The sequence below is a fragment of the Perna viridis genome, chromosome 7 (assembly GCF_037379345.1).
Source record: "Perna viridis isolate PV_CMFRI_1.1 ecotype Kerala chromosome 7, ASM3737934v1, whole genome shotgun sequence".
Lineage (NCBI taxonomy): Eukaryota > Metazoa > Mollusca > Bivalvia > Mytilida > Mytilidae > Perna > Perna viridis.
The window spans coordinates 12,981,890-12,994,737 of record NC_142451.1 but is presented as its reverse complement, the minus strand read 5'-3'; the positions used below and the strand labels follow the sequence as shown (position 1 = coordinate 12,994,737).

The 12,848-nt window shown below is 31.9% G+C and overlaps 1 protein-coding gene across 3 annotated transcripts; it reads right to left on the bottom strand.

The window, feature by feature from the left end:
- Positions 1 to 2,625: 2,625 nt before the first annotated feature.
- On the bottom strand, positions 2,626 to 12,464 carry LOC148611377 (selenocysteine-specific elongation factor-like). 3 transcript variants are annotated; one of them, XM_088591866.1, is made up of 7 exons: positions 12,116 to 12,464; positions 10,397 to 10,566; positions 9,699 to 9,788; positions 7,610 to 7,792; positions 6,484 to 6,567; positions 3,842 to 4,571; positions 2,626 to 3,222 (listed from the first exon to the last, which is right to left on the bottom strand). In XM_088591866.1, exons 1-7 carry the CDS (start codon positions 12,399 to 12,401, stop codon positions 3,053 to 3,055), a joined length of 1,713 nt encoding a protein of 570 aa, XP_088447992.1. In that variant the 5' UTR covers positions 12,402 to 12,464; the 3' UTR covers positions 2,626 to 3,052. The 3 variants fall into 3 exon arrangements, with proteins under 3 accessions (XP_088447992.1, XP_088447994.1, XP_088447995.1); XM_088591868.1 differs by lacking the exon at positions 12,116 to 12,464 and adding an exon at positions 11,645 to 11,739; XM_088591869.1 differs by lacking the exon at positions 12,116 to 12,464 and adding an exon at positions 11,148 to 11,297.
- Between the last annotated feature and the right edge of the window lie 384 nt (positions 12,465 to 12,848).

Genomic DNA, 12,848 nt, shown 5'->3' with positions numbered 1-12,848 from the left:
AGCAGCAATATTTCAGCTATATTCAGACGATTCTGCAGGAAAAGCTTGTATAAAAATGTATTCATTGTTGTGAAAAATACATCTGTGGCAAGGTGAAAATATCTTATTGGTTGTCATTTTCTGCTGTTCCAAATATCTTCACTAGAAGCCACTTGGTTTTACAAACTTTATCTTACAGTCTCTAACTTTTATAGTAAATAACCAAAGTTGACACATTTTTAAAGCAATAAGAACACAATGTGAATTGAGAATTACCTCAACTTTTCATTTCATTGACCTGTTTCATCAAACATAAGTTTAGGAAGAATTTGTGGAAAATCTGAATTTGAGATTTTTATGAAACTGGGCCTAGACATCAGAAAGAAGTCCTGAAAACCAAAAGAGGAAACTTCAGTCTCTACATAATATAACATGTAATGTCTAAATCAAATTATTTTTGGACTGAAGGATTATTTAGGAAGGTATTCGGATTAAACTAGTTTGAAATATATTGACAAAGAAAGGAAGGGACTTCAAGAATCTCGTTTAGACAAATTTCAGATTTATATAGGGTTTGGTTATGACAGGTATTTCTGTGATGGCATTAGATAAATGTTTTCTGGAGTTATATTTTTTCTTCAAACTAATATTAGAAACAACATAACAGCTAGTACCCTAGGTTTGTTTACATTTTTAAGAACTGGAGAGCTTCACATCGAAGGGAATGTTCGACAAGAAATCAAATCTGATCTTGGTATGGTTATGGTCACCATCATTCTAACTAAAATAATGTCTACAATAATATTTCACCTTTTAATTTGTTACTAACAATACTACCAGAGGTCAACATTATAAACTGACCAATCACATTGTTCGATAGAATATTTGAAAGATAATCTGCATCAAGGATTATGGTCTGAAGATATTGACATACATGGTTATTCTACTGGAGTGAAATATGCCAGGTAAACCTGAAATTTAATTTATCATCTTGACAGATAGTATGAGAACATGTCCTTGTGCTAGACCCAGGGATATGGGGCCAGATCTGGTAATCTGCTTTTTTTATGTGGAGTTGAAATATGGACCCAATCATAATTATGCAGAAAATCACAATCATTTGTAATAAGAATGTGTGAAATTCAAGAAAAATAACCCTTTTTACTTAGGGTACAAATCTTGATGTGTAATGTCAAAAATGAAACATAAGTGATAAGTGAAGAAAATATTCAAGTACTACTGAAACAAATAAAAACAACTTATTTGAAGGCAGTTTGTCTCCAGTAGAATATAATAGTTATTTGATGTATCCGTAGGGGATATGGTCTCGTATTCCCTGTCAGCTTAGAATATAGAATGCTGACATGTAATATGAGCTCATATCCCTGTGAAAGATCCTGAATAACCTATACATTTTAGTATTCGCGTTGACCACTGGCACAACCTTTAGTTATATGACATTACATTTGCCATGATCAAAAATTAAAAGTGGACCGATAAAACAAGATCGAATTAAATTCATGTGTTAACAATATTAATTTTGTTACAGTCTTGGTGCCAGTAAACATTAAAAGTTATGTACGTCTGAAATATTCTTATTTATTATATTGTTAGCATTGATTTACCGAATGTTCACTGTGTAAAAATTTTTAATAATTTACACCAAAAAAATTCTGTAATTTCACTCCAACTTTTTCCTGCCAAAATGTCACGTATATCGATCAGCCATTCGCAAAATTTTAATGTTATATTGAAAATAGCTACAAATAAGAAAGAAAATCTATATAATAAAAAAAGATAATACCTTGGTTATCATGAATAACCAAAATATAATCACTCGTGCCAAGTACACATTGAGATTTAACTTGAGCATGGAGCAAGTTCGGCACACTTATTAAATCCTGGCATTCTTCAGCACTCGTGATCATATTTTGGTTGTTCACTCTTAATAATTAATTAACCTATTACCATTTGTAATATCATATTATAAAACCAATTCGGGGAGTTATTATGGAAGTTAAGAATATTTTTAGGCTAAATTATTGTTTAAAGTTGTGTCAGTCCTGTGCCAGGTAATCTGAAAAGATATTACACTGAATATTGTTGGTCAGTCAAAAACAGATGCTTTTAAAAATTTCATATCTCATGTTCATTTATTTATTTATTTAACAAAGAACTATTCCCTTAAAGCTGAATTAGCTGTCATTTTCGTTTGTTGGTGTTTAACGTCTGAGCAGCAATATTTCAGCTATATTCAGACAAGTCATTTTCGTAATTTTTTATTTCTGTTAAATATGCCTTAACTTTGAATTATTTCTACTAAATTGTACTTTTCCAGTATAATTTCATTAGATATCCACAAATAAAATGCACTAAATACATGAAATAGGTGTCTATATATTTATTGCCTTGCAAGACCAAAAAATCGACCTAGGTAAATTCGTATGCATGTAACTTCTGGTGACCTTAACCCATGCATGAGCTGCAAAGGTTGCTTCTTTAAAAAAACATATCTTATAACAGAGTGAAAGTAGTTAATCAACGGCAAGGAAGACAGTTGGACTCAAGCCGTAAAAGAAAAAAGTTCAAATATAACGCAAGGAACCTTTTGTAATTCACATATTTTGATATAATGTGGCACAAATATGATCACTAACTGTCATTATTTATTTGAAAACTAATCAAGAAAGAGATGAAATGAAATGTAAACAAGACACGTGCCTACCTGTGTATCCATTATTGTTATATTTTTTTATCAAGATTAAAGTATTTTTAACCTAGGTGAAGTACTGTCGGCAATCTTCAGAAGTAATGGCGAAAAATAACTAGATCAGAGCTACCGATCTTATTTCATTAAAAAAAGGTTTTCACAATATTCTGTAGGTATTGTCAACATTTATTGCTTCCACTGCATTACTACAAACTTATTTCATTGAATCAGCAAAATTCAGTTGAATCAGAACTGACAATTTTGGCAGCTAATGCAGCTTTAACAAATCACTCGTACATGTATGTTTAATCAGATAAATACATTTATTGCACTTTCACATGTAATACATTCACTAAAATTGTATCATGACTGCTTCATTTTCTTTTCCGGATCAAACACGTATCGTTTAAAATTAAGAAATATTTTGATAGGTTCGTGGTCTGTAGAGGGTTCTTCTTGGTTGTCATTTTCTTTGTTTTTATTTTTCTTCTTAGTGCCTGAATATTTCTGTTGTATTTCTTTTGACACTCCATCTGAAATACAAATGAACCCATACATGTATAATACCTGTCAGACATGGTTTGATACAAATAATTTTATCAGAAATACATGCATGTTATTCTTAACACACAACAATGAGTAAAAACTGAATATATGATGATAAAACTGGACTTGAAAAGTCGAATATAGAAAAAAAATAAACAGAAAACTTGTGAAAGTTAGAGGTATCCTGAATTTTGAAAACCTTAAAACTTCACAGCTATAATTGTCTGTGAAAAATATGGGCAGTAACTCCAGAAAGTCTGAAAAGAATTAGTTTTTCATTTCTTTTTATATTCGTCAACCATGAGTATAGAAGATAAGCACTTAAAATAACAAAAATGATAATTACATTATAACCCTAATTTTTGTTATGTTCTGATAAGCATATATTAGTATATCAATTTTTCATTTAATTATTATTTGGTGACATGTAGTTATACAACAATCAACAGCTTTAATTGGTTTTAAATTAAAAAAGCTATAAAATATTTTTAAATTTACACATAGGAATTTCCTGTTTAGATTTATGGCAATAGGAAAAAATTTAAGACAAAAAATATATCATTAATAAAGCTTGTAATGTTACTTTCAAATACATCCCTATTTTACCTGGAATCCTGATCTTGAACTTTCCACTTTGACCAAATCCTCCTTCTATGACACCTTTCTCACCACTAGACAAAGTGACTTTTAACCCAACAAAAGATTGTATATTAGTCTCTTTCTTGAAAAGATTTTTACCAATTAATGTATATTCATCCTGGCACCTCTCCACTAGACCCTCTCTAGTCTTTGTTTTATATACTTTAAGTTTAGGGAGATCTTTAACAAGGTATTTGGGGTCAGTGAAAAAGTCCAAGAGTTGGCCATGAAAAGCTATCCGACATATATTTGCATGAATATCAGTGTCCAGTTTTGATCCAATCACAAGTGAGTTCTGTGGGCATGTGACAGGTTTTTCATATTCCACAAGTGCAAATTGTCGTTTTGGGAACTGCTCAGTAGCCCCAGCCTCAGCTTTGTCTGACTGAAAACTCTTTGTTATAAAACAGTCCTGATAAATATATTCCCTTGAATAATCCATTGAAGTTGTAGAGTCGGGAGCCTCCGCAGAATTTTCCCCAAATAATCCAAAGAATGTGACCTTGGCCATAACAGTCTCATGCCCAGTGGTGACATGGAATTTGGCTTTAGAATTGATGGCTCCTTTGTAGTAAGGAATGTGGGATACAGTCATGATACCAGCTTCAAAGGTAGGTAGTGAACCTGGAGTACAAACCAGACCTCGTTCAAGTTGTTTTGGATCAAACTGGGTTACACATACTCCTGCTCTGTCACCCTAAATTAAAAAGAAAACACCAATGAATAGTTTCAGGAAGTTATTGTATAGTTTAAATTTATCAGAGATTTATGTATTGCAAAGAAAAAGACAAAGACATAGTTTCTCACATTTACACAACTTAAAGTTTGCTTTGTCTTTGTGTAAGTTATAAACATTAACAGTACATAGTATAAACATGGGCAAACCTATTAACTTTAACCTTAAAGGAACCAAATCTGTACTTAGTTTAGTCAAAGTTCATTGAAGGATTAAATGGACAGAGAGTAGCATAAATATCCCACTCACAACATTGTATCAAAAACAAGATGTTACACCCATATGCCCCTAAACCTACTGCTGATGAGATTTGCCTATGTCCCAACACTCCTACAAATTTGTTTCATCAAAGTGATGGTATGGTGTACACCTATACACATCATATCAATATATTGGACAAAATGTTGAAAAAAGGGTCTAGGACATAAATGTAAGCCCCCTAGACAAAAGCCCCCTGGATAAAAGACCCCCAAGGACAAAAAAAACAGACAAAAACCCCCATTTTATAAAAAGCTTAATGTTAATGTAAAAATATTTATTTATTTTCGTTTATTTTTGTTTGTTTGTTTGTTTTTTTTTTGTGTATTTTTTTATTTTTCTTTTGTTGTGACTGTTCCTTTTATATTGGTATTGCATTTGATTTATGTTTGTGTGGTTTTTTTTGTGTAATTTTTAATTCTGTTTAGTTTATTTAGGAAGTTTTTGTTTGTATTAAAATGGTTCAGTTTCTGTGTATTTTTTTTCAAGGGAATACTTGTTTTATATTTGATATTGTATTTCTTATTATCAGAATCATTTGATATTTCATCAATGATATAAGAAAAGCTGCTATACACTTTATAAAAAGAAATCAAAATGACTGTTTATAGATATATTTCCTTTTTTAAAGAGTGTAAATTTGTCAACTGTTATTTTAAATTTTATTGATAAAATATGTCTTAAAAAGAAGCAAAAAGTTTAAATGTTAACAATTTAGAAATTAAATTTCAAATTTTACACTTTCAGTACTAATAGAAACATAATTCATAATGGATGAAATAATTTCACATGGGGGCTTTTTTCCGGGGGCATTTGTCCTGATCCCAGAAAAAAAATAAATAAAGGAGACGCATTCCAAAGATTCTCTACTGTGGAGAACAGTTGGAAAATAGACAAAGTTCCTTAACTCTTACACAGTTTTTTTTAATTATAATGGTGGTAAAGTATGCACATCTCAATTCAAAACAACATAATCTACCAAATATAACACACAGTTCTATGAGTGGAAAATGTGGAAAATAGTCCCATAACCATAACAAAATTTTCAAATTAAAATGATGGTTAAGTTTGCAAATTTATACTTCATAACAATATATCCTTCCACATATGGGCAAAATTCTGAAAGTATTGTCAGAAGAGTTGCTTTTAAGGTCTTCTTTAATTGACAATTGTAAATAAATAATAGTCAAAGTCCCATAATACCTACAAAAAATATGGAATCAAAATGATAGTATAGTATGTTCATACACACTATGTAACAACAAAGTCTACCAATTAGAAATCCAACATGTGGTTTTAAAAAGATTTGGGTTCAAAAGATCTTCTATGACTGAAAAATTGAAAAAAAAATATAGTCTTTGTCCTTTAACTCCTACAAAAGTTGTTGAATGTAATTGGTGGTGTAGTATGCACATTTACACAAGGAAACAACAAATCCTGGTAAATATGGAAGAAATGCAATGAGCTGTTTCAGAGGTGCTGCACCCACAAGATCTTATAGATAGGAGGACAAATGAATACTATTACCATGTTCTTTCATCACTTTGTGGCAGAGGACAACAAATGATAAAACATTCAAAATGGTACCATAAAATAAAATAGTATTTAATCAGACCTGGAGAATTTTATCAGTAGGCAGCTTAAACATCTGCATTGATTTTATCTTCTTTGTAACTTTCATGGAGGGAATTTCCACAGTCTGAAATATAAAGATTACAGATTGACACACTATGTTGTTTGATGATCCATAATTTAAGCCTGTTACAAGAGTACAAGTACCTTATATCCTTACTGTAATCAATAATCAGTGATTCTAAAGGTCCGTCAGACTGTACACAATGTCCAGTAAAATATGTTTGGTACAGTAATAATTTGGCAAATTTTATACTGCATATATCTTGATTACTGATCAACTATCCATTAAAAGTAAGAGCTCCTTCGGAATCACTGCAATTGTTTTTACAGCCCCTATCTTAATAAAATCCTCATCTATCATCTTTGACCCGCTGTCTTAATATACCGTGAAAAGAACTATTTCTCACTGCACACAATATTTCATCATTTTTTTTTCTCAATCAATCCAGGAGATGGAGGTCAAGGTGAAGGAGGTTCATTCAACCTATGCATACATTTTGAAATTGGGTGTGAATGCTACTAATTTAATCATATATTTTTTATATTAACCTGTAACCAAGGACTTAATTACAATCAAAACATTCATTGTCTTTTTTATGTTGGTAATTTCTGTATGTGTGTTTTCAAAATTTTGGGATTCCTTAAGGAGGTAGACCTAGGGAAAGGGATACAATTCTTACAAATCATTTGAACGTTTGTATTCAGCTTTTTATGTAAATCTCATGTAAGCACCAAAGTAACTTAGACTGATTTCAATCTGTTTCAAATGAAAGCTTGATAGGCTTTGGTGAAATTGAATAAGATACAAACATATCAATGATTTCAACAGTTATGTCCCTTATCCTGGGTCTACCTCATATGACAATATTTAATAGTGAAGTAGTATTTCATATAACATTGACCTGTAATCCTGTTATACTGTTAAACTTGCGTTTCTATCTGTATCCACTTTTTCAGTGTTATTTTTTATTAGACATAATTATTTAAACTTCATGAATGACACTTATCAAACCATTAACAAAGCCTTCTCTGCATGGAAAAGTTCTTCTTGCAACATAGTATTGTGACCACTGACCTATCACCTATGAACTCAAGAACACCCTTACATCATTCACAACAGCCTTTCCACTAAGAGATGTTCCAGTCATCACAGTTCCTTGTCCTCTGATGGAAAAACAGTGGTCTACAGAAAATATAAATGGGCCCTCTGGATTTCTTTTTGGTCTGTATGTCTGCGCCTTGATTGTTTCTATCAGTTCTGTGAGTCCAATGGATTCTACATCTCCTCCCTGTAAAGGATCAATATATTTTATATAAATTGCATAAATAAGTGGACCAAGTGGCCCAACTCCCCTTCTGAAATTGACAATTTTTTTAAAGTGTTATATTTTTCAAGTTAAAACATTAAAAAATACCTAAAAAAGCAATAAAGTTCAATAAACAATCAAGAAAAATTGTAATTAAAGCATTGTATAACAGAAGTGCACATATTTCCTGAGAAAAAAATTGAGGTTATTAATGTCACAAATCTCTAATAATGTAAGTATGTAAATAGGATTATAAAGTTAACTACGAATAACATAACAGCATTAAAAATAATAGTTTTATTTAGGGAAGATATGTATAGCTGTTCTAAAGCACATGCTTTACCCCCATTTTTCCTCCTTTTTTCCAGTGTTCCAAAGTCCACCACTCAAATTATCAAAAAAAATTGAAAAATACATGTAAATGAAAAATATATATAATGTTTACTATAACTAGATGCTCTAAAGAGCCTGAATCACTCACCTGGAGAATGTGAAATCATGTGGTCATATCATTTGATCATTTAAACAAAACAGAGTCCTTTAAACTTACACCAATCCTGTCATCCACCGAACCACCTGAGCCACTTATAGAAAGAAATATAGGCTAAAATATTTTTCCACATGGTAACTTTAAGTGATCACAGCCACCTAAGCCACAAACAAGAGGCTCCCAGGAGCATGAATTGCTCATCTTTTAAATTTTGTCTTTCAATGGCAATAAATTTAACAAGAAGTTGTCTAACATTTTTGACTCAAGAAGACTTTGGTAGAATTTAACATAAAGACCATTACATGGCTTAACAGATCAAAATGAAAATTTGACCACCAATAGATCTCATCATGCTGAACACTTTTACCCCCTGTCAGAATTTGGCTAAACCTAATGGTTTTGGAGATATATGTGAAAAACTGCAGTCTGACTCCTATGTTCTATTTTTAGTAAGAACGGCCATGTTTTTTGAAGGATAAAAAAAAATAAACAAAAGTTTTGAGCAAGATACCCAAAGAAACATTCTAAACCAGGTTTGGTTCCTATTGGTCAAGTAGTGTCAGAGGAGAAGATTTTTGATACAAATAACATAAAAAGTAGCAAAAAAATGTTTGAAAAAGGACAATAACTCCTAAATTCCTTGACAGATTAAAATGAAAATTTGACCACAGATAGATCTCGTCATGTTGAACACTTTTATACCAAGACAGAATTTGGCTAAACCTAATGTTATGGAGATATATGTGAAAAACTACTGTCTGACCCCTGTGTTCTATTTTTAGTAACGGCACCTTTTTTTTTTGATGGATCAAATATCTAAACATAAATTTAATACAAGATACCCAAAGAAACATTCATACCAAGTTTGGCTCCAATTGGTCAGAGGAGAAGATTTTTGAAAGAAATAATATTAAAAATAGGAAAAAAAACATCAAAAAAGGGAAATAACCCTTAAACGGCTTGATAGATATAAATGAAAATTTGACCACATATAGATCTCATCCTCCTAAACAATATTACCCCGTCAGATTTTGGCTAAACCTAATGATTTTTTAGATATATGTGAAAAACTACAGTCTGACCCCTATGTTCTATTTTTAGTAACGGTGGCCATGTTTTACACAAATTTTGTGAGATACCCTAAGGGATATATGTACAAAGTTTCATATAATTCTCCTCAGTAGTTTCAGAGGAGAAGATTTTTGAAAAATTGTTAACAGACGATGACAGACGATGACATCAGAGGCAATTGATGGCAATAGCTCCCATAGCCTTTTGGCCAGGTGAGCTAATGACAAATTATTATTCAAAGCTATCAAAGCAGCAAACAATTTTTAACTGCAACAAAAGATAAACAAATACTAAAAATAAACATCAGTACTTGTACTTCAGGTTTACCTCAGGCCCTCCAGGACGAGCAGCCACTGGTATGACAGGACATCCAGCAAACTTTGTACTCTCCATGGTCTTTTGCATTCTTTTCTTCATCTATAATATGCAGGGAAAATATAGAATATATGAAAATTTACATTATAATAGCACAATTAAATATGAACATATGTGTATGTTTTTGTATATAATTTTGTGTTCTTTAAAAATGCCTGTGTTCACATTTAAATATAATTTAATAGACAGAAGTATATTTTTAACATAATAAACATACAATATACTGCCTCAAACATTTTTAGAATAAAAAAATAATCCAATAATTTCAAAAATGTTAAGAGGAAAAATGCACCAAAAACATTGCTAAAATCACAAGTATATGCACAATTACACCTGTTCCTTGTACATTCATTTTCACTTGTCCTGAATGTTATATGCAGTATGATGTTTTTTATAATGCAAATCACCTGACAGGGGCAGATCCAGGATTTTATCAAGGGGAGGTGAAATTACAAGAATCAGTATAACAGAACATATTTAATGAATGAATATGATAAATTGCCATATTCAATACATTATTTAGCAGATTACAATAGTTTTTGTTTTTTTTCCTTGAAAAAGGGGGGTGTATGCCCATTACGCTCTCTATTGGCCCCGCCCCCGCTTGAAGTTTTTAAACTAATTCAAGCTATTCAAATAACTTCACATACCTTTTCTATTGTAGTGTCTTTCTTGTCTTTAGAAATAAGGTCCACTTTATTTAGGACAACTATCATTTTAGTACAAGTTATCTCCCCTATTACCAAACACTCAGCAGTCTGGGTCTGCATACCCTTGGTCACATCAACAACTAATATCATCAAATCGATTATCTGTGCTCCTAAATGTGACAAAAAGACCAAGATGGGAAACAATAAAATCTCCTGGATATTACAAAAACATTAGAGAGAAAAGACCTTCATTGCATGTGAGTTTTTCTTTTTGTCATACAAAAGTTTGTTGAGAAATCATAAGTGTATCAAATTGAAAATTATTACAAAACACGACATAAGTTCAAATAAATAAAACATTATTTCAACACAGGGCAATTCACAAATTTACATCAAGAGTTTCTTTCAGTTTTAGAGTCAGGAACCATATTGCCAGGTTATATGTGTACTCTTTGCATTTGTGTACAACTAAAATTCAATGCATGTACTCTTTAATGTATCTCTAAATAATTTAAAGAATACCTAAAACAGTTTTAATGTAATTTCCCATAAAAGAGTATTCAATTAATGTACATAAATTAATGTTCTGTGGTGAAAACACTACATGATTGTTTAATAAATACAGTTAATCCAGTCATAATAAACTTTGAACTTAAACAAATTGAAACAGAAAATGTCCTGATTAAAATATGTTGTATTATGACCCAAATACACAAATAACTAGAGGCTCCCAAGAGCTAGAACCACTCACCTGGTTAATGTTTTTCCTTCCAAGGGCAATGACTCTAACAAAGAGTTGTCCAACAATTTCGACTTAGAAGACTATGGTAGGACTTATCAGGAAAAATAACTCTTTTTTTTTGTCAGATTTTTGTTTCCTATTTTTCAATTTCATGTAAAATATGATACTAATGATACTGCAGAATTTATAAAATTTTGGAAAAGTCAGGTCAGTTTTTTATGTAATTTTATATAAACTTGATGCACATGTAACTTTTTCGTATCTAGCCATTCTAGGGTAAGCTATGTCTTAAATTCTTCTAGATAAAGAGATTTGTCTGTAATTAGAGGGAAATTTGTGGTGAAATTGAGACCATACTTGTCAAAAGGTAATGATAATCTTACATAACCATTTAAGGTATAAAAATCTTGCAAAATGCAGTGCATCAAGGCTAAAAACCACTAATTCCACTTCCCATAGGCTTCTATGCTAATTTCACAATATTCAATGGCTTCTCTGGACTTTACCTTAACTTTAACCTGCAGATGACTATATATCAGCATGATTCTACATATGTCAGCTCACAATCCTCAGAATGGCATGTGGGGTTAGCAGACTTGCAGTGCAGTACTGGTCACCGGAAGTGAATAGCATGGGAAATCCCAGTGTTTTCACAAGATAGGGGTATATTTAAAAATCATTATGGAGATTAGGCTTCACATCACAAGAAGCAAAATGCACCTATAAAATGTACAGAAATGTTTTTCCTTTCAGAAACTGTTTAAATTTTTAAAATAAGATGAGAACTTTTTTCACAGCACTATGAGGAACAGGGGTAATTTCTGCGTAGGACTATTTTTGCGTACGTTCCAAATGCTCATTGGTTGAATTGGTGGTCTGTAACCTCAATATGTCCTAAATAATGACCCCTGCTGGGAAACAAAGAATATTTAACTATCTACAAGTCCTTAAAAAGAAAGCAGAACTTAGATATTTACCTCCAATGATTGTTCTGATGAGCGAAGCATGACCAGGGCAATCCACCAGAGTGTATTGAAGTTTAGAAGCTGTAAGATCAGGGTTGTCCCGGGCAAGGTGACCAGGCATGTCAACGGTGAATGACGAGAAACCCAAGTCCAGGGTAATGCCTCTTTCTTTGCTTTGTGGATTCTTATCAAAGCATGCTGTACTTGCTGTAGTACTTAAAACTTTCGACAAACTTGTCTTGCCGCTGTCAACATGGCCCAAAACTCCAACATTGAAATTGAACATGGGCGCAGCCATCTTAAAATGTTGTCAGAACGAGGACAAGTTGCCCCTGAGTAGATTCGCCACCGTTGTTTCTTTGAATCCACCCTGAGTTATAAATTGTGTCTGGGTTGTTCTTTTTGAAAATAAAAATGATTTAAAGATAATTGGTAGGTACAAGAAGAAGACAGAAGTTGTTTATAACACTAGTACTCTTCGTAAGTTATAATTTGAAGAAGAATCAATGGATCATATCTTTACCTTTTCTTCATCTGTCCATCCTTTATAGAATAACCGTCCGCAACCATTAGGTAGTCTGGTCTCTCACCTTGATATGTCGACATATCAATATCCAAATAAAAAAGGAGGGTTGCAGGGTTAGAGGAAATTCGGACTAACCATTAGGTTGAAGGTCTCTGTGGAAACTAAAGCACTACCATCCCTCAATTCGTCAGGTCATTTTCGCAACTTTGAGGATGTGTA